The sequence below is a fragment of the Columba livia genome, chromosome 3, assembly GCF_036013475.1.
Source record: "Columba livia isolate bColLiv1 breed racing homer chromosome 3, bColLiv1.pat.W.v2, whole genome shotgun sequence".
Taxonomy (NCBI): Eukaryota; Metazoa; Chordata; class Aves; order Columbiformes; family Columbidae; genus Columba; species Columba livia.
In genome coordinates this window covers 93,150,144-93,172,168 of record NC_088604.1, presented here as the reverse complement: position 1 = coordinate 93,172,168, position 22,025 = coordinate 93,150,144, and the positions used below count along the sequence as shown (strand labels likewise).

General features: G+C 39.8%; 2 protein-coding genes across 17 annotated transcripts in view; one reads left to right on the top strand and one right to left on the bottom strand.

The window, feature by feature from the left end:
- Nucleotides 1-1,059: 1,059 nt before the first annotated feature.
- Nucleotides 1,060-20,976, bottom strand: PREPL (prolyl endopeptidase like). 15 transcript variants are annotated; one of them, XM_065058200.1, is made up of 15 exons: nt 20,818-20,976; nt 19,805-20,047; nt 16,901-17,101; nt 16,309-16,375; nt 15,427-15,633; nt 13,282-13,405; nt 10,674-10,890; nt 9,934-10,119; nt 8,273-8,476; nt 7,356-7,531; nt 5,232-5,448; nt 4,900-5,049; nt 3,368-3,494; nt 2,231-2,313; nt 1,060-1,168 (listed from the first exon to the last, which is right to left on the bottom strand). In XM_065058200.1, the coding sequence occupies exons 2-15, from the start codon at nt 20,021-20,023 to the stop codon at nt 1,088-1,090; spliced, it is 2,259 nt and encodes a 752-aa protein (XP_064914272.1). In that variant the 5' UTR covers nt 20,024-20,047; nt 20,818-20,976; the 3' UTR covers nt 1,060-1,087. The 15 variants fall into 15 exon arrangements, with proteins under 15 accessions (XP_064914272.1, XP_064914276.1, XP_064914270.1 ...); XM_065058204.1 differs by having other exon boundaries at nt 16,901-17,098; XM_065058198.1 differs by having other exon boundaries at nt 19,805-20,077; nt 20,818-20,958.
- Nucleotides 20,974-22,025, top strand: part of CAMKMT (calmodulin-lysine N-methyltransferase) — a 215,803-nt gene continuing 214,751 nt past the window's right edge. For both annotated transcript variants that reach the window (XM_065058224.1, XM_065058225.1), the window contains exon 1: nt 20,974-21,201. In XM_065058224.1, the coding sequence (XP_064914296.1) occupies nt 21,103-21,201 (99 nt within the window). In that variant the 5' untranslated portion in view covers nt 20,974-21,102. The remainder of the gene's footprint in view (nt 21,202-22,025) is intronic.

Below are 22,025 nucleotides of genomic sequence, written 5' to 3'. Positions count from 1 at the left end.
TTAGAACACATTTGCATTCTCTCATTTATTTTTCTACCCTAGGTTGAGGTGAGGTGTGCATGTGTTAGTTCAGAGTAAGCAACTGGAACAGTTCTACTCAATGTCACACTTGTTCACATGATTTCCATTTGGTGCACCTACAGTGGCTTATGTGACAGAAAAGGAGGAGACAAGCATTTGACTTGGTGCAGCCTGTTTTGGACATGAAGATGATCTGGGGGGACTCTTGTTTTGGTTTGAGGACCTTATAGCCACACAGTGTATCTTCCACCAACTGCTTGTACCAGTTCCTAGGTGTGTGCCATGCATATACCTTAAGCAATGTGTGGCTGTTTCATGCCTTGCTCAGAGGTCAGCTAAGCCATGAATCAGGTTGCTTTAGTGGGGGCATTCTTTTTTGTTTCATCCTCTGGAGAGACTCTGGTATCTCCTTCTGGAGCATTCATCTTGTCTTCCACAGGGACTCTGGTGCCTCCTTTTTAAGATTACCATGCTAGTTAAGGTAACTGCAAGATTTTGAATCTACTCAAATGAGAGAGTTCTGCTAAAATTCCTGTTCTTGAGTCTCCATTTCTTCTTGGCAGTTTGTTCGATCCCACCATATGATCAGTATACTATGGCTGCTGTATAGGAAGGGCAACAGCCATCATCACCTTTAAATTCAATTTAAATTAAATTCTTTTAAGTTTTACTGCTTTGTGTAAAATGTGGTCTTAGAAGAGAGGGCTTAGACTGGAAAGGCTGTTTGTACAAAATCTTTGAACTTCATGTATTTTTAGGCTTTAAGCACCAACTGCTGTGCTTCAGCTCCACTCGCACAGTGCTGCACTGCTTGATTATGTGACCAGAACTATACTGAACAAATTGACTAATGCAGGCAGCTACTTCTGTACTGTCTGGCAGGGCAGAAATCCGGCTCTTAAGTTGCATGTGGCATTACCTTATAAACATGCAACTTTGAATTTCTTGTCTCCATGTGCCCATAAAGCAGGGATCCAAGAGGAGAGATCCTCTGGTGAAGGTGTTTGCTTTTCATATAAATAAAAATCTGACCCAAAGTTCTTCAGGTGGTCAATGTGTTTATTAGCTACTTGCAGGATTTCCCATGATGTTGGAGATGGCATACTTCCTCAAGTTCTTTGTTCAGAAAAGCAAGGTGTCTTGCAACCTGAAATCATGAAAATTCTTTATTACAAAATAAAATTCTTTGCACTATAAGCCTTCATGTTCTTGCACAGCTATTCTAATCTTCTTCCTGAAATAATTCACTTTGGGAATAACTGCTACACATTGCTAGAATTTGTTAAAATTACCAGTCTGAGACATCAATAACAAGATGGCAGGTCTTGGCAGTATGTTACTTTTAGCATGCATACTTGTACACAGCGCAAAATGTTGAAACTGAATTCTAGTAGCATCCTTTGATAGAACAGCTAATACATTTCCAAATGTAAAGATCAAACCCATCATGCATGTTTTACTCCTGAGGAAGATGGAAGTAAATAGCAAGTATGACAATTTTGAGCACTTAATACTCTCCAGTACAAGACTTTTCTTGCTGCAACAATGTTTTGCACAACTTAGAACCTTTCATTCAAGGCTCTTGGCACATTACAGTGGGAGTTTAATACTATTTTGAGGCTCATGGTACAACAAGGTTCAATGATCTGGCTCTGTCACTGGCATTCTTACCTATATAAATATATAAAGGTAGGTGATAGGACAAGGGGTAACAGTTTTAATCTAAAGTAGAGGAGATTCAGGGTAGGCATGAGGAAGAAATTTTTTACAAAGAGGTTGTAAAACACTGGTTGCCCAGAGCTGTGGTAGGTGCCCCATCCCTGAAGACACTGAAGGCCAGGCTGGACGGGGCTCTGAGCAACCTGATCTAGTTGAAGATGTCCCTGCTCATGGCAGGGGAGTTGGACTAGATGACCTTTGAACGTCCCTTCCGACCTAAACTATTCTATGATAGAAAACAGCTGGTTTTATATATATAAATATATATATATCTATATATATCTAAAACCATCAGATGTTCTTGCAATGTGCGTAAAAGGTTGCAAGAGCAACCTTGATTCCATCAGTTATTATTCTTTGTTTTGTTTGGATTTTGTTCGATTGTTTTTTTTTGGTGGTGGTGGTTTTTTTCTTTGGTTGGTTGGTTCTTTTTTGTTTTAATACTTCAGACTCCAAGCTGTTATACATATGTGCAATAAAGGGAACATACCTCATTCAGTGAATCCTCCCAAGACAAATCACAGTGACTGCCGCTTGCCTGGATGTCTAAGATGATATTAGGGATCCGATTTCCTGAAAAAAATGAAGCTAGTGATCACTTGACGTTGAATGAATGAGGAAAAAGTGGGGATGTGAGTTATTAAGGGATAGATAATTCTGCCTTCTGTCCTGACATAATTTCTGTTGTTCCTTAATAAAAATGAAAAGAATAATATAGGGGCTTGCTGGATGAACTATCTGTATTCCTATTAACTACGTATTTGAAAAATGTTTATATATTTAGCGTGTTTGTTCTCTCTCTAAGGCTTTTTCAAAAGACATGCTTTCTTCTTCCTGAGCAGAGACTGCAGCAGCAATTGCCGCATCTGCTATCCTTTCTCAACCATTGCACTTATGCTGCTAGCAGAGAAGGGGCATAATGAAATTTAGAAAAGCTAATTCAAAATCTATTTTGGTATTGACAGTAAATGCTTCTTCCCAGATTAGATGGTACTAGAAAATAATAAGGCTTGAATGTACCTTTTGCTGGAAGCAGTCCCAAAGCTAGTGTTAAGTTTCAGGTATAAAAGTTTCTGTGCCTTGGCACTGTTGTCATTGTGATTTGGACTAACACCTGCAGTTTTAGCAAACTGGGAAGAGTAGGTATCTATAGAGCAGCAAAAATAAGATTTTTATCCATGTGTTGTTGACAGCTGCAGTCTGACTGTGTCAGTAGCTGGATGAGACAGTGTGGGTTCACCTGACCCTGTCCAACTGTTGCCGTATGTTGAGGCCTAGGAAGGCTGCACCCAACTTGTATCACCCCAGTCTTCATCATTTTTCATCTCAGAGGGCTTCCTGAGCCTGTTGTGGTTTGTCACTATTAATATTCAACACATGTGGGTTTAACTGTTTTCAGGCAGGTGTACAACACAGAGACATCTGGTCCTTTCTAAGGCTCTGGAGAGTACATCTGAGAAACTGAGGTTTATCTGTCTGCCAGTATGACCGCTCATCTCATCTTTGCAGATAATGGAAATTACCTCAGAGCTTTAGATGCTGGATCATATTGTACAAATTAATACATTTAGGGAGGAGTCAACCTCTGTGATTTTTAATTACATGACTATAATATTCTTACTCTTACCTTTCTGACTTGTTCTGCTGGCATAATCTAGTGCAGCCTTCCTCAGTTTCTGAACATATCGCAAAACTCCTGTTAGCGGTATCCGCTGATCATTTTCATATGCCGTGATAAAAACTGAAGGATAAGGCTGAGAGTAAAAACCAAAACCAGTTAAAATACTTGACATCTGATTTTTATCATAAAGTAACAAATTCTTCTCTGTTTACGTTACTGTACTACTTGTTATGGTTTATCTAAAACCACATCTATTACATAATTATCTGCTCTTAAAAAAATGTTATCCCTCTAACTGCTAAAGTATTTTGGTCTGGAAATTACTTCATGTTAGGGATCATATACTTGCAAAAAGTAATAAAATACATCCTCTCCCCACTAGTAAAGCTCCACCAGTACTATTCAATATACACATCAGCGACTTGGATGAGGGACTAGAGGGCAGTGTCACCAAGTTTGCTGATGAGACCAAGCTGGGAGGAGTGACTGACACGCCAGAAGGCTGTGCTGCCATCCAGAGACATGGACAGGCTGGAAAGCTGGGCAGGGAAAAATTTAATGAAATATAACAAAGGCAAGTGTAGAGCCTTGCATCTGGGTAGGAACAACCCCAGGTTCCAGTATAAGTTGGGGAATGACCTGTTACGGAGCAGTGTAGGGGAAAGGGACCTGGGGGTCCTGGTGGACAGCAGGATGACCATGAGCCAGCACTGTGCCCTTGTGGCCAGGAAGGCCAATGGCATCCTGGGGTGTATTAGAAGGGGGGTGGTCATATTCCTGTGTAACCTCATCTGGGTGTTCCAGCTCTGGCAGGGGGATTGGACTAGATGATCTTTCGAGGTCCCTTCCAGTTCCTAACATTCTGTGATTCTGTGATGTCTGCTTGCTGATGGTTACAAAAAAAAAAGGAGTAATAATCACAGAATGGTTCACCCTAGAACAGTAGTTGAATTTTGCAATCTTTCTATGCATAAGTATTTATTTTCATATAGTATGCAACACAGCTAATGCATATTATTTCAAATAAAGATTTCCTCCTAGATGACACTGTCAAAGCTATAGATCCTTTTCCATTTCATTGTTTGCCTCTGAAAAGATGTTTAATCAGAGGAAACACCTCCTTCCTCCTGCAACAAACTCTGCAAAACCCAGTAGAACAACAGAAACCCCCACAAATTGAGAAAGTATTTTACATGTTGATGTTTGTTATATGATAGAATAATCTATTACTTCCTGGCAGTCCCATAACAAAAAGAGATTTTGAAATCTATTCATTATTTAGTAGAAGGTGGTTTTGGTTAATTTCAGTACTCACGACTCCAAATATTGCTAAGATTACTTAGGAAATCGTTTATATTTGTATTGATTTTTCATTTTAACACAAAGCAGCAGCTATGACAATTCTAAAATACTGGGGTTTAAAGGACTGAAAAGGTAAAATAGACATTTTTTTCTTTTAAATTCCAGTTATCTGCTGTTTTCTTATAAATTGCTGTACTTTATTACTGTAGTTTTCCACACAGAAAGCATAGTTTTACCTGTGGCTTAATATTCTGGTATGGACAATAGCTTTTGATAAACTTCATACATTTTTCATCTGCTAATGGATTTCCCCATTCTTCCTGTTCTTCAATTGTCAGTGGGAGATGAGTTTTCCTCATTGTATTTAGAACATCCACAAAAGGAGCCTTAGAAGTTATTAAAAAAAAGTTAGCAAATAGGACACAGGACCTCAAACGCCTTGGTCAAAGTTTTCTCAAACAAATGAGGAAAGTGAATTCTGAAATCGAATGTTTCCAGTTCTGAAACTGGTAGAATGAAACAGAAAATACAGTTTAACGTATTCCATAAAAGGTCTACAGCACCTCACCTGTAAAACCACGGCTCTGATAAGTTCTGGATCAGTGTTGCACAGGGCTCCTGCAAGAACTCCTCCAGCACTGGCAGCTGCTAGTGCTGTGTATTTTGGCTGAGAAAGTCCTTGTTGGTGCAGCAGCCTGATGCAAGCCCTCAGGTCATGGAGACCGTTGAGTTTATTATGCTGACATCCATCTCTGTGCCACCGAAGGCCAAGCTCTCCTCCACCCCTGAAATTTAAAGCAATTCAAGCTGGAGTCTCTTTGGAAAACTTTACACGGTGAAGCTTCGGGAAATAAAAGGAGAGCAGCAGCCACAGAGCTGGAAAAACATAGTTTGCCTTCCCAATTAACTCTTCTCTATTCTTTATGGCTAAAATACACAACATGCAAACAAAAAAAATCCATGCATGATTACTGGTGAAAATCCCAACTCTGTGCCCTTGGATGCTCCTGTCCTGGAACTCACAGGATAAGCACCACCTTAGGAAATGGAGGCAATACAAAATCAGACACTAATGTTATCTTTTTATACAGGAAACTATTAAAATATCTAAACCATTGTCAATACTTACATCACTAACAGTGAGCATTTATTAAAAACAGTAAAATAGTCTTTTTCTGCTCCAAACTGAGATTCTCGAGATTTGTCTCCTGCATTGCTTAAATTCTGAGAATGTTTTGGTTTTTTTAAATTTTTCTAGCTTGTAAATTTCAAATACTATTTTTAATACAGAATTAAAAAAATTATTTATATTGCTTTCTACACAACCACAGTTTTGGTTCTAAGCCACGCCAAGTTTCCTTATTAAGGTTTCAAGTTTAAAATTAATTAGCTGAGAGGTCTGCCAAAATGCTTCATCTTTGGATAAAGAATCCATCTTCATCTAGGACTGACTTGCATCACAGTATCACAGTATCACAGTATGTTTGGGATTGGAAGGGACCTCAAAAGATCATCTAGTCCAATCCCCCTGCTGGAGCAGGAACGCCTAGGTGAGGTCGCACAGGAACATGTCCAGGCGGGTTTTGAATGTCTCCAGAGAAGGAGACTCCACAACCTCCCTGGGCAGCCTGTTCCAGTGTCTGTCACCCTCACTGAGAAGTTTTTTCTCAAATTTAAGCGAACCTCTTGTGTTCCAGCTTGATCCCATTACCCCTTGTCCTATCATTGTTGGCCACCGAGAAGAGCCTGGCTCCATCCTCATGGCACTCACCCTTTATATATTTATAAACATTAATGAGGTCCCCCCTTAGTCTCCTCTTCTCCAAACTAAAGAGCCCCAGCTCCCTCAGCCTTTCTTCATAAGGGAGGTGCTCCACTCCCTTAATCACCTTGGTTGCCCTACGCTGGACCCTCTCCAGCAGTTCCCTGTCCTTCTTGAACTGAGGGGATCTCAACATCTTAACATCCTTAGAGGGGTGGGAGGAAGAAGAGCATAATACTTGCCACTGAATACAGCAGACTGAATACATTTGTATGCTGAATTTGTTTTGGAACTGGTATTTCAAACAACTGCTCATTCTCCCTCTTCCCCTCCTCAAAGTGATTCTTTTGTTATCTTCTTTACCTCTGGAATTATTATCTCAATGAAAATGTGAAGCCCATTGTACATAGTGGTTTTATAAAACTAGTAGATTTGTAGCTAAACTGGAGACAAGATGATTTAGCCAATGAAAGAACATGGGGTGCAGGTCAAATGCTTAGTTGTTGCTGTAGAAGGCAAATGGCTTTCAGAAGACACAGACTGAACATTTGTACACAATACCCTCAGAAAGAGAGGGAGGTAGCGTGCCATCGCAATTAGGATGTGTTATCGTCATTTTTCTTGAGCAAAGATGAGACAAGAAGTAATGAGACTCCAAAGGATTACATGTTACACACAACCACCTTGTTGGTTTAAAAAAACTAAATGCAGTATGTGGTATTGAAAGTATAATTTTTTTTTCCTGAGTTAAATTTTTTTTTTGTTAAAAACTAGTTTCAAAAAAATCTATAAAGAGATGGAAGTGAAAAGCATGAAGAATTAGGTATAGCTACATGAAAAAATTATATCTGTACCTTTTCAGTTGCATATCAATAAACATCTATATATCCCACAGATCAAAACCTTAATTCTGTTTTCCATTTTACTTACCGAACATGGCAATATGCTAATATCCAGCCCTCTTCAATTAACATCAGCTTCTCTTCTTTAAAGCTCATATTCAAATCTATGCCATAAGCTCCATATACGTGAACTAGAAGTGGTTTCCTGTGTAGCTCTTTAGAATTCATATTATGAAAAACTGTAATTGGCACTAAAGTTTCATCCTGGAAATGAAGGAGTATTTTACAATAAAGAACATTTCAGAAATCTCAATGACACATGGCAATGAAAACGTCAATTATTTATTTTAAAATGTGTTTTTTTGATTACAGTAATTTTTTTCACTTAGAATGTACAAAGCACTCTTGAAAAATAAAGCGAGATACTGAACCTCTGCTGTGTAGGCTTACAGATGCAGAGTATAAAATTCATTTAAGTGCAACACCTGAGGAGTTTTTAAACTACCAAAGCACCCAAGTCTTCCTTCCCCCTTTAACATCAAGAATACCTATTATTAACAAAATAGTTTACCACTTGCTGCAGCACAAACTCTTTATTAACATCTCCAATTTTTTAAAGTCGGGCTGTTAAAACTTTCCTTTCCTGATCTATACTGTGCAGCTGGTTGCAGGGTGTTCTTTTCAACAGCTGGCATCTTTTTCATTTATGATGGAATATGATACCATACATCAACTGACAATTCTAAGTTATACTATACAAAGATTCTTGACTCATCGTGTACTGTTATCTCCTCTAGCACCCCCAAGTTTACGGAAAAAAAGTCTTATCACGACTCTTTCTTGTTCTTCTCTATAGCACCGAAGAAAACACCCACTGTTTAGTAACTACTGCACCAACTGCTCTTTACATTTTTTGATCTCTATTCCCTGCCAAATGCATTTTTAAAATGGGTGGGAGGAAGGGAAGAATAAAGAGAATGGGAAAAGGACTGAAAAAAATCTTACCTTGCTTTTAGCTAGTAAACGTGTAGTGTGACAATTCGTAATAATTGGTACCTCTTGCACAGCTTGTTCAATGAGATTATTTTGTTTAAATGAATATGCAAAACGCTTAGGGGGGTGTACTGGAGAGGTGAGCTGAAAATAGCAAGTGCTGGTCGTATGTTCAGGATGAGATTCCAATTCAAATTCACAGGCCCATGTAGGTAGCTGGGAAAACACGGCATTTCAAGTGAGACCCTTCCACTGCTTCTGTAAATTTTGCCTAATGTGTCGTTCAGAGGAGAAGATTTTGAATTTCAAGTTAATTATCTCCAGTTTGTATGCACCACAATATGTATTCCTTTCAAATTCAGTAATGAAACAGTCAAAAAGTAGAAGACTTTGGCGAACTTCTCCCCTAAGGCCGTTGGAACAAAGTTCAACAATGTAATAAAAAAGAAAAATCCAAATTCAGTTTAAAATGGGCATTAGTTGCAGGGTCTTTTTTAATTAAAACATTCTTTGAAATGCTTTTGCATTATTTTTTATTTTTTAGATCCTATTTCCCCTCTGATTTCCAGTCCTGCTTCAACATGTTACACAGCCAAGTCCATGTCAGTTGTTAGGCTTTTGCTGTGAGTTAGCTCAGTAATGCTAAGCCACTAAAAACCCCTGCCTCTCAACTTTGTTCCTGGTGCCAGCCATTGTGAAGAACAAAACCTTTTCCTGGCACATTCACCCTCAGACACTTACTGCTATTATATTTAAGATTTTTAACTCTGCTAAGAATAAAAGAAATCACGATTCATTCTTTGAGAGCAGCAGGGACATAGTCAAACCCTCTGCCAGGCCACTACTTACTTGAGTTAGGTTACTAGAGCCTTCTGAAATGGCAGCAAAAGTCCAAGTTCTTCAGAGTAACTGCGGATCCTTTCTGAATAAATAAACTACAACCATTTTCAAAAATGAAGGTTTCAGAGACCACACAGTGTACTTTGTTGAAAACCTTACTCTGTAGCAGTTTTACAGAATGCAGCATTGGTAGCTTGCTGCAATAAACTTGTCAGTAGTTCAGACTGTATTTTTGAGGCAAACAGATCAATTAATTTTTCTGTCTGAATGGTCTCCAGAAATGACGGCTTTAATTGAATCATTTTGTTTTTAATCCACAAGTGTTTAGCAACAACTAGGGAAGAAATAAATACTTTGTACAAATTGTACTGCAGTATCAATTCTTCCCATTTAATACGGGACAGCGTCCATGTTTGTCCATGTTCTAATATTTCTTCTGTGGGAGAGCCAGGCTTATTTCCTTGCTTGCACTGATGAGTGTAACCAAAACCAGGCCCAGTAAAACTAAGCAGAGTGTTTAGGGAATCAAGTCCTATTTTGCATTAGAAATCAGCTGTATTGTAAAGAGCCTGACTGTAATAAGTTGAATAAGGAATGGACTCATCAGATAACTGCTCCCTAACTTTCTAAGTGCTGCAATAAACAGCACATCCATGAAATCCCGAAGAACAGCCATAGGTAATACAATTAGTTGGAATGACAAACTTGGCAGCATTATAGTCTGCAAACCACTTCTTTTCTTGGAATTTGTCTTTGCTTTCATTATAATGTTATGCTAAAAATTAAATAGTGCGGGAAAAATATTATGCTGCTTAAGCCGAGGTAGAACATACCTTTATTGACTGGACTGAATGTGAGACAAAAGAAATCACATTTAAGTAAAGCTGACCAGCATTCTTCAGGAACATAATACAGTGGTCACTGAACATCTCCAAGTCTACCAGCTTGGTTTTGTCTTCCAGTGCATAAACTAACTGCCAGTTCTCTATGCCACTGGAAGCTATTGGTGCCTTCATCAACTATAAACAAAAAATAACTTTGCATTAGTAAGACATAGTAAGAGTTACAAATGAAATTTAGAGACTTATTCATCAGTTTGTACTGAGGGGTTTTGCCTGAATAAAACTTAAGCTTTTTAAACTCCCTTTACTTTGGCAAAATAGAAGAACAATTCAGTAACACTTGGTAAATTAACTTCAATTCTTATACATTAATCTATGGAAGATTTTCATGCAGTAAGAGCTTTCAGTGTGCACAGCAGAACTGTTAGGTGGTTTGGTTATATGGACTTGAGATTGCCAACTGAATTTTAATATGGAGGAAATGACTGTTAAAGCATCCTCATTCCCTGACGTTGCCAAAGGAGTTAGAATCACACTGGCATGCTGCAGGTGAGACGCCATGTACTGCTATCAGTCTTTCAATCCACGGAGCTCTCTGTGTAATTCTCTTAAATTATTTCAGTGAGCTGTGAAGCACAGAATTAAAAGTCAGCCTCACTATTTCTCTGTGATATGCAACAGGTATCTGAATGAATATGAATCCTATGAATCTTATTATCAGTTAAAATTACCTTATATTCTGCAGGTTCTCCATATGTAGTAAGAATATATAACTCATCATTTCTGTGCTCAACGTGGTAAATGACCCCTTTTGTTCGTGCTTGTACAAGAGCAGGTAACTTAAAAGGATTTCTACAGTCAACCAGCCAAACTTCTGATGTTGTCTTGCTGTTGCTGTTGATAGTGAGAAAACGCCTATCTTTTGTGCGATGTATGTCCACAAAGAATCTGTCAGGAATAATTAACAAACAAACAAACTTTAAGTTGAGGACTATTTTTAAAATACCTTGGTTGTTTCAGAATCCTGGGCTTCCTTTGGCAAGTTAAGAAACAGCATGCCTGTAAGAAGGCTGGAAAAAATCCAGATTACTTGGTTCCCAAACCCACTGCTGCTGCATTTACCCTGGGATTCACAAACCCACAATCTTGTGTGCAGAACCTGAAACCTGCAAGGAAAGCAGGTCAGTTGTTACCCAACTGAATCTAGGTTTTTGCATCACTGAGATAGACATTGATGTATATAGGCTCTAAAATTCAAGCAAAACGTAGAAATTTTAATGGAGTTCATAACCCTATTTAAAAACAAAAACAAAACAAAAAACCCCTAACCAAACAAACAAAAGCCACAAAAAATAAAAAAACTAACCAAAACCAAACCAAAACCCACACCAAAAAAACCCCAAACAAATAAAAACCTCCACTAAAAAAACCAAGATAATTAAATTAAAATTAATAAAGGACATTGTGTGGGAAGAGCAATAACAAAAGAAAAGTAGGAGTTATTATGAAGATAAATTAAAAGCCTAAGTGTTACTGACCTAACTTTGAAGCAAAAAAGACAAAAAAAAAGTACAGAGGCCTATATGAGACAAGATGGACAGTGTTGCAGGGATAAAGCTGGAAACTAGGAATTGGTTTTGGAACTATCTATCAGTTTTAAATGCTTCTAAAATATAGAAACAGAAAACAGAAAAACAACCAGTGGCTGGTACTAATATTAGACAAGTTCAGGCTGAAATTCAGATTCAAATTTCTATGAGTCATCCTAATTAATGGGGATGTCACAGCTTGGGACATAGCAGTTTCTTTCGCATTTTGAATCTTTAAGAATGTAAACCAGGAAAACTGTCCAACACAAAGATCCAGAAGATTTGATCAAGGGTTGAGTACCGTAATCGGCATCATACAGATCAGATTATACAGATACAGACTATACAGATCAGATGCACAACTAAAATAATGACCCCTCTATACTTCAAAATATTTGACTGGTGAAAGAAAGGATGCTTTAGATAGCATTTGCAGTGTCTTTAATCATTTTCAGGTGGAGGAACTCCAATTTTTGCGGTACTATTGTTTTTTCTAATTGCACTCTCTCAACAGGCACAGCGGGGGATCCAAAGTCTGCAACAAATCGGTCTCCTGCCCCTCTAACACACACAAATTTGGCAACACTGTGGCACCGCATTCAGTAGAGATTCCAACAGTTCAGCTCTGCTGACCTTATCTCTGAGAGTCAAGCTGAAATGCAGGTTACACTTCTCCCCAAGGACTTTGACCTTGATACCTTGATATTAGATTTTTTTTTTTTGCCTTTGTAGGTTTTAAAATTATTTATTTTTTGAAGGAAGTAAAGAAATTTTCAGCTTCTAGAAAAAAAAAAATATATATTTGATTCCACCTAAAAGAGCTGGTGAGATGTAGAATGGAACTGCTCAATAGCAATACAAAAGAATGTCTTGCTGTTTCTGATGAGCGAGTGAGTTCAGTTATGAGCTACCATAGCACATGAACCTTTAGAGTAAGTTTCTAGTATATTTACTGTAATGACTATGACCTTCAGAATTATGCCAACAGTTTCCCTGTGGGGAAGTGTCAGGTCAGTGCAACTTGATTTTCCAAAAGTATGCATCAAATGCAGCTGGAACAAAAGGATCTTATTTACTGCATCTCAACTGCAGATTTTTTTTAATGAAGGTATAATTGAAATTTCTTTACTGCATATGTAACTTGATTTAAGAATAACTGTAAACATTCATGGAATGCTGTATAAATCTACTACATGCTACATGGCTAAAAAACTAGTTCTGCAGTCAATTTAGCAAGAGCTTTCTTGTCTTCCTAAACCACTGCTTGAAGAAAGGTTATTGAGAGGGTATTCAGTCAACAATAGTTCTGTCTCTGGGAATGCTGTAATGATTTTGCTCATCCATTACCCAGAGCAAAGATTAGCCTGAACTTCTATGTTTTTTAAAAGATGTATCAGACATCAATAGCAGAGAAAACAAAATGAAATCCACAGTCTGATTTACCCTGTATGAAACTGTCACACATTCATTAAAGGACACCCTGACCTGCAACTGACCTTGACATTTATAAACTCAGCTGAACTCGTGAGGTAAGAAAGGAAAGTTAAATCTCTGTTGATCACATATCAAGAGGAGAAGAGAGCACATTCCCAGACTGAATAAGGCACTCCTGACAGCAGAACACAACTTAAAAATGGCTTTTACCATTTGGAATACAATACAGATTAATTTGTTTTTCAAACTGGTCATATTTTCATATAAAATACTCTAGAATATATAAAGGACTTGTTATATTTTAGATAAGTATTACCTTGCATCTTGTTCTGTATAAACTAACTTGGTATGTTTCTGATTAGTGAAAGTGGTCATTAACACATCCTGACATTTAAGGTTCTTCTGACTTGTGTAATACAGAACATCATTTGTAGCCCATTCTGGAAAAAACAGACAAATGCACATCAAATTTAGAATGGTATACACTATTACAGAGAAAAAATGGAGCTCCAAGAACAATGGACTCAGTGCTGAAAAAGGCGGGTTTGCAGCTGATATGGAACTGAGGACGGCACTTCTACATCCTAGAGGCTGGGGTAAGCCACAACAAGATGTTTTTCCATGTTTTCTCTGAATCCCACAGAACAAGAACATCGTAATATACTAAAAAACGAAAAAAAAAAATAAATAAAAGGCAGAGGACAGTGTTCCAGGGTCCAGCAAGAGGAAGCTCTTGACCCGGTGGGAGTTTTGGAGGTAACAGGAGAATAGATCTGTGACTACTTAAAACTGAGCAGAGAAACAGAGGTTTACATGGAGTCAGTGAGATAATAAAGAGCGTATGAGCTCTGAACTGCTGCATGTGACTGCCTGCAAACCATTTAGAGAAAAAAGATGATGTATGTGCTCCATGGGTACCACTGGGATAAAAATTCTCCAGTTTTCTATGCTTGTGTATGTGTTCACCAACAGTAGAAAGGTATACAGGAACCTCTCTATTCTGAAGTTTAGTAATCTGACTGATCCAGCCAAATTACTGCTATCTCTGCTGCTCCTACAGCCACCAGAATGATGTTTAATACATATGCTTTAAAAAGTCATTGTGTGCTGTCTTACGCATAAATACTGATTTTCAGTACAAAACCCGAGGAATTACCACACTGAAGTAACGCCAACAATTTGCTATCTGAACAGCAACGTGGCTTCACGGTGTGCAGGTAGCTGGGGGTTCACTCTGAAGACAGGCCTTCTGAAGGGAAACCCAAGTTCTACCATAGCCTGGTGTTTAAAAAAGCACAGATGGAAATTTTCAAGAACTTCCATTAGTCTGCCTATTGCATATTATGCAATAAAAACATACACTTTGCAAGTGGCCATAAGACCCGATTCTCTTGTTCACCTCTGTATCTCACACCTGAGTAAGTCTACAAAATGGATGTAATCTCTACCATTCTGATAGTCATTTTTTATACTCTTACTATCTGCCATAACCTGTCACACCTATGTAGGCAACAGGGAGCTCGTTTCTTAAATGTACTGGTTCTTCTAGACAAACCTAGGTAGATGCTCAAATCAAGTATAGTGTTACTGGCAAATCTGCAGGCCTAGTTTTCAATGGGCATTATAAACTTGAGTTGTGCCAACGCTTACAACATTAAATGCTTGCTACTCTTCATTTGTGTAACTAGGATGTTTTACTTACGGTATTTTTCGCCTGCCCAGGCAAACTGCTTACTGCACTACATATACTTGATGACATGTAACAACATAATCCAAAATACAAGATGCGGAACATTGCATACACACTACTACACTCTTGTAACTATATTCTTTAACGTACTATAAAAAAACCCCATCCTGTTCACTTCAGCTTACCTCTGCTTATTTTAACAGCAATGTAAAGCTCTGTATCTATTCCGAAAGAACTGACTGAAGGCCTGGCTGATTTCTTTGGGCTTTGGATTGTCACTTACACTGAGTCCAGCTGAAATTCAGAGCCAATACTTAACAGCAGGTAGCACTTGCGCACTATTCAGCAAGGTGAAATGCCTACAGCTACCAGTGATTTCAGGTGTGGCTGAAGGAGTTTCATAATTAGAACATTTCTCAGTAACACCTTTATATTGCAGTTATTACAGTAAATTTTTAAAGCAGCATATTGAATTAAACAAAAATGATGATATCCATGACTGTTCAAACACGCATAAATGCTTGCTTGTACAATGAAGAAAAACTCATATGATGAAAGCAGATGCTTTCACCCACATCAGATAACTCGTAACCATGCAGTGTGGAAGAAATCTTAAATACGAAACAACTCAACAGCTATAAGGATTAAATCTAAAAATGTTGTTTTTTGATTTTTATTATTTTTTTTTAGTATTTTAATATTATTTGTAAACTAACAAAAACATTGTATTGAAAGATGGTGTGATCCACAGGATATTTGTAAATAACTTACCAAAACTAAATACATTAGGAATTACTTTTTCCACGACAGGAAATTGACCCAATTTCATAATAACGCAGGTTATCTCTTCAGAATTTTCACTTTTTAAGCTGATTGCCATGTATCTCTGATCTGGTGAAATTCTGATCTGTCGAATAAAGGCATCAGACAAGCCCAGATCTTCAGTACTGAATAAAATGTCAACATTTCCTTCATCTGCTACATAAAAAAAAAGAGATAACAAAAAAATCCTGTAATTAAGGCACTGTCAAAATGAACAGTGGTTGTTAATGCCTGTATTTTACAAGTCTGACTGAAATATTCACAAGCATAATATTATACAAGAATTTATTAACACCAAATATTTGTCTTGCAAGATATTTGCAAATGCACTTTGTATAAATAAACAAAAAAAATGATAGTTCCAGGAAAAAAAAAAAAGTCATGTAGTTATTATTAAAAATATGTTAAAAGTATTGTCTTCCAGTAAATGTATTAAATTTTAAAGCTCATATACCTAAAGCACAGTTGTTCTTACTGAATACAACTAGTAAATTTTTTCTTCTATCCCCTCAGAAATAAAGAAGCAGCATGAATGTGCTTTTCCTTTTTCAAAATGTTAAGTTAGGGCTCTGAAAAAAGTGACTTCTCTCTTTCCTCTCCAGAAACTTGCCTTAGTATCAGGATATACTATTCCCTAACTCTATTCAGCTCAACTTTTCAGATTCAGGATTCTAGAACTAAACAATCATTAAAGAATTTTATAACAGTATCTTTGGTTCAGCTATTTTAAGAAACAGAGCAATTAAGCTTTTACTATAAGAAAGGTACATTAAGTGATACACGTACAATATTTTTAACAATTGTACCACGTTATGAAAAGAAATCCCTTACCATCATCTGCTTTTGAAAGAAATATGCAGCCATTCTCTTCAAAGTACACATTCTCTCCAAACCTGATCTGTTCAATACAAAACAAACATGTTGCACGTTCACATATAGTTAGACAGTTGCCTTAGAATCCCTATATTCAATCACTGTTCTGCAGAACACAATTGTAACATACACAAATGACAGAATACAGCACATATATTTGAGGCTAAAGAAGGAATCGCATGCACCAGAAAGGTTCTTTCAAAGTTAGGGTACTTCAGCTACCTATACCTGCTCTAAATTTAACAAAAGGCTCAGATCACCTGCACTTACTCCTAGAACTTACACTGTCTTGTATTCTTTTTTCACAAGTCAGATGATTATTGTGTCTTTGCTTGCTTTTGCCTATGGTGAAATTAAGGTAAATACACTATTGTGACAGGTACAAGCTGTCCTAAATACATGCTGTTACTATCCACAATTATTAAAATATTCAAAACTCAAAACTACAACCATAAAATAGCCAGTAACACAGCAGTTTATGGCAGGAATAGCTTCACTGCCTTTCGTTTGTACTCAGTGATGAGAAATGTCTGTATTCTTTGCCACTTACCCTTGGGCTTCCCAAATTGAATGTATATTTGTTGTGCAGTTCTTCTATTTTTTCCTTGATTCTTTTTGTCACAGCTTTGTATCTTGCTGAAGTGTCATTCCAGTTTTCCCGCTCTGATTTCAGAAGATTCTTGTACAGCAGCTCTGATGTTGTTATGGATGTGTTTTGCTTCCTTTTGGATGGGATTTTTGTTCCTTCCTGCTAAGCAAGGAAAGACAGCAAAGGCTACTAGCCCACATTCTGTATTCCAGTACGAATATATTGAGGCAATAGTATATCCCAAGCTACAGATCCCAAACCATCTTTGCATTATTACAATACTAAGTGCCACTAAAAAGAAAACCAACCATTGGAATAAGTTTTTCTTTCAATTCTTCCTGATCTTTTAGGGAAGTATTGTCAAATGTGCTTTACTTGACACAATTATTGAGGTCTTCTCTTCAAAATTTATGGTACTATTAATATATGTTCTTAACTGATTATTTGTAAATATGTTTGTTCTTGTTCTAGAAGTAGCTTTTAGTTATTTTTTTATGGAGTTCTGTTATTTTTCCTTCTTCAGAGGTGTTTTCTCATAATTTTCCTGTCTGAAGAGTATAATTTCCCATTTCCTTTCCCAAACAACACCGTCACTCACATCTCTGTCCCTGTACTGAGAAGTCCTAGCAGCCTGCTCTGGTTCTTGCTCCAGCTCCTCGAAAGTGTTAGTATAAATGTTCACAAGGCGCAGAATGAAGTGTAGCAGTGAACTGATATGGGTTCTGCAGCAATTTTATCAGGAATAAGCTTAAGGATCTGTTTTTCCATGATCCATGAGCAAACTACTGCTACCTGCTTGCCAACAAATTGTCTGTTCTTGCAAAAATGCTGAAAATGTGCTAAAATTGCTAGCACAATGCTACTTCTTTTGCCTGCTATAAAAATCTCATTTGATTGAATAATAAGCTTAACAACGTATATTACTGTGCATAACACTACACAGATCACAGAAAGTAGCATTTTATCACATTCAGTGTATTATGTGAATGTGTCTAAACTTAAAAACCAGCATACACTTTTTACCCCATCTTCACTTTGCATCAAGAACTGTTGGTTTGTTCCTGGTTTGTCTTCAGAAATGGAAGAGATCTAAAATGTGAATGTTCTGAGTACACTCCAGTTACCAAATTCCCTATGACTGTAAACCACATAATTCATGAGAGCATATGAGTGCTCATTACTGGTTCAGACCAATGGTCCCTCTAGCCTAGTATCAAATCAGAAGAACAAGTCAAAAAAAAACCCCTAACCAAACAAACACGAAAGCCCTTACAGAAGCTCTGGAGCAACTCTGTCAATGGTCAATGTAGAGAAATTGCAGGATGTGTTAGTTGTACCACTCTCTCCCCAGTCACTGGAAAAACTGCTCTAAGAAAACATGATTTCCCAAATTAGAAGCAAACAAAAACCCTGCAGTGGCCACAAATGCATACTTAGGGAAGCACAAGAATGGGACAAGCACAGATGATCCTCCCCAACAAGTGTTCCACTTGCCTTCCATGAGTTTAGCTCAGGAATTTCCCTAGCTGAATGTGGTTTCTGAATATTTTAAAAGTCTCTTTATGTACACGTATCATCTCTCCTTGTACCTACGTGAAATTTTAGCATCCATGACTCATTTTGGTGAGTTCCACACTATAAGATGATTCCCTTCCTTTTTTTTTTTTCAACAGTTCCCATCGTGTGTATTCAGAAATATTATATAGAGCTGGTGGCCACAGTGGAGGTATATATTACAGTTACTGTACACCTCCCTGACTGGGGAAAAACCAGTCACCTAAAAGAGCATCTAGAAAGATTCTGAGACTAGCAAAGGACCTCGTGACAACCAATTTGCAAACATTTGCTCCAAAGCAAACAGGCACAGTTTCTTTTCAGGTGAAAACCACCTGTTGGTATCCTGGGACCAGTGTCATGGACAAGCATTTGTACCTGTGTCAGTGAACTGCCAATGAATAAAGAGAACCACACATTCTCATCCATCTAGACTTCACATGTTCTCCTTGAAACATTTGTTTATATTTCAGACACAGACTAAGGAACTGTTTACATTATGGTTAGAAATAAGTGCATTACAAAAAGATGATCTTTGGGTCATGTTTGAAGAAACACTGTAAACTTAAAACATTTTTAGAACAAACATACATCCATCTGAAAACACGTTTAATATATAATAAACCAAAACACCAAACTTTTAAAACACTACTTATGCATTATGCATATAAATCGGTTTACTGGCTGTCATACTGAAGTAAGTTTTTATAATAGTTTTAGGAAACTCTGTATCAGAAACACAGGAACAGAAGACCTGAAATTATTTCAAGCTATTTTCTGACTCTGTGCATGATACATCACCACCCATTTACACAATATTTATTTACAGTAATAAATCCAAGTACCTTCTGAAGTATAGCTCGTCATGTCAATAAAATTATGAGAAGTCAACAGAATATTTTAATATTTAACATGGTGCAAACCACGCCTTACTGGTCAGCACAGGAAAAGCCAGCTCAGAGTGGCCACGTCTGGAGACATCAGCTTGGACACTTTGCCTCTACACTAGCTGATCATTCCCTGCAGTTTTCTCCTGACACTTTACCCAAATCTCTCTGGAAGATACCGATTTTTTAAAGAAATTGCTACAGCAGGAAAATCAACCAAAATGCAGCTTTACATCAACACAGTACAGAAAAGTTGAACAATGGTGTACGCCTTTGAATGTAACTGAAATCCTAGTATTTATCTCCCTCCTATAAACCCTCTAGGAAAAACGTGTTTCCTTGACATTTGGAAAAATATGGCCAGCTTCCCCAACAGATGTGCCAAGGTGGGTGTTGACATTAAGTCTGTACTTAAACAGCATACCTTGCAGGTAAAGAATCTCCACGGCAGGATGCTTCCAGGTGACACAGTCCTGTGTGCGCATGTACTCCATGAACAGTCCAGGATGTGGCATTTTGGGGGGTTTATTTTACTATAAAGACATATTGTTTGAAGACGGTTATGCTTCGAGCAGTATTTGTCACTGACGCTCAGCCTTTGGAGAAGATTTCGCAGTCCAGCACATGACGTCCTAACCTTCATTTCTCAACAGTCGACCTGGTATTTCTGAAAATCCCAAACTGCTGATCATTTACACTGTGTGCAAAATAGATGAGAGTATAAACTGAAGGTAAAACTTCCTTTCAAAGAAATGAGACTGATTCATTAGGAAAACCAGATGGGAAGGAACAGCAAAACTGAGTAACTGTTACACACAGCTTAGCGTGCATATTAACCTGCTCTGTTACCACAAAACGTGGCTCCTGGCAGTTTACAGCAGTATACAACTCTATTGAAACTATCAGTGAAGAGAAAGGAAGGTGCAACTGTCCGTGTTTAAACGTTGAAGAACCAAAAACCGGGAAAGTTCTGGGAAGTTTTTCCCCTCTTTCTAAGTATCATATAACAATAAAAACAGTCGATGTCGGGAGGGTAACGCGACAGCAAGAGCTGAACCCCCCTCGCAGGAGAACTGACAGGTTTGCAGCCCCGCAGGGGTGGAAAGCCCCGCGTGTTTCACCGCCCGCGGTCTCGCTCCCCCGTCCCGCCCGGGCGAGGGCCAGAGCAGCCGGCCCGGCCACGCTCCCACCAGCCCTGCCCCTCACCGCCGCCTGCCCGAGCACTCTCCGCGGCAGGAGGGCACGGAGCCGCGCTCCCTCCGGCGGGGCTGCCCGGGAGAAGATGTCAGGCGGGCAGCAGCGGCTCCCCAGCGGGACTGCCCGTAGCCAAGATGGCGGCAGGGCGCTCTAGCCAGCCGCGGCGGGCGAGCACGGCTGATGTCAGCGCGGGGGCACGGTCCCGGCGCGGCTTCCTTAAGTCGCTCCCGTTTCACGTACAGTTTCGTCCCGGGACGCGGAAGTCACAGGCGGCCCGTTTTGAGGCACGCTCCCGCCCCTGCGGTGCGCCTGGACAGCCGAGAGTACCCGCCGGCAGCCTGTCCCCTCAGCGCTGCCTTGGGCAGCTGTGGAACACGCTGCTGCCCTTAACAAAGATGGCCACCCACTTCCTCCTCCTCACGCCCTAGCCGGCCGGCTCAGCAGCCGCTGGAGGCTCGGCGGCGAGTCCCGGCCGCCCAGGGCAACGCTCCTGCCGCTGCAGCTCCAGGCGCTGCCCGCCGCCGCATGGCCGAGGCTGCCGGCTCTCCGCGCCGCCCCGCCGCGGGCAAATGCGAGGCGAGCGGTAAGGGAGCGGCGAGAGCCCGCTGGCGGCTGCTCGGACAGGTAGGGGGAGCCCGCGGGCGGGAGGGGCTGCCGGGGCGGACCGGCGGCGCGTCTTTGCGGAACGGCGCTCCCGGCTCCTGACGCGGCGGCGCATTGTGCCAGGGGGAGGGGGTCGTTGGTGTCTCTTCTTGTCCCTCAACGCTGGGCTCCCGCCGCCCCGGGCGGTCGCAGGTCCATGTGGCCGGTGACCTGCAGCGCCTACGGGTCTGGGCTCAGCCCTGGGTGGAGGTGCCGTGGAATCGTGGCGTTGAGGGAAGGCGAACTGCAGAGAGCTGGCCGCACCCCTGGCAGGGGCACTGCGAGGAGCAGTACGCTGGGGTTCGTAAAGGGATTTTGAAGTCCTCTTCCATAAGCATAGTAATAATAAATACACAGATACACATATATACACACACGGCTCTTTAAAAAAGTGCGCCTTCAGTAGATGCCAAGAGCAGCCTGTGGTCTCACAGCCTGGAACAGGCTGCCCAGGGGGGTTGTGGAGTCTCCTTCTCTGGAGACATTCAAAACCCACCTGGACACATTCCTGTGTAACCTCATCTGGGTGCTCCTGCTTTGGCAGGGGGATTGGACTAGATAATCTTTCGAGGTCCCTTCCAATCCCTAACATTCTGTGATAAGTAGCGTTAACAGGAGGAGGGCCGGCACGCCCGGCACCCCGCAGCCTGGGGGCACCAGCTCGGTATTGCCAGGCTGTGCTTTGACACCTTTCCTCGGTGCTGCTGGAGTTGATTGTTGTAGCTGCTACCCAGTACCCTCCCCAACTGGCTTTCATGGGGAGCTGGGGAGAGACCCCCTACTTACTGGGCAGCAGAAACTGAGCT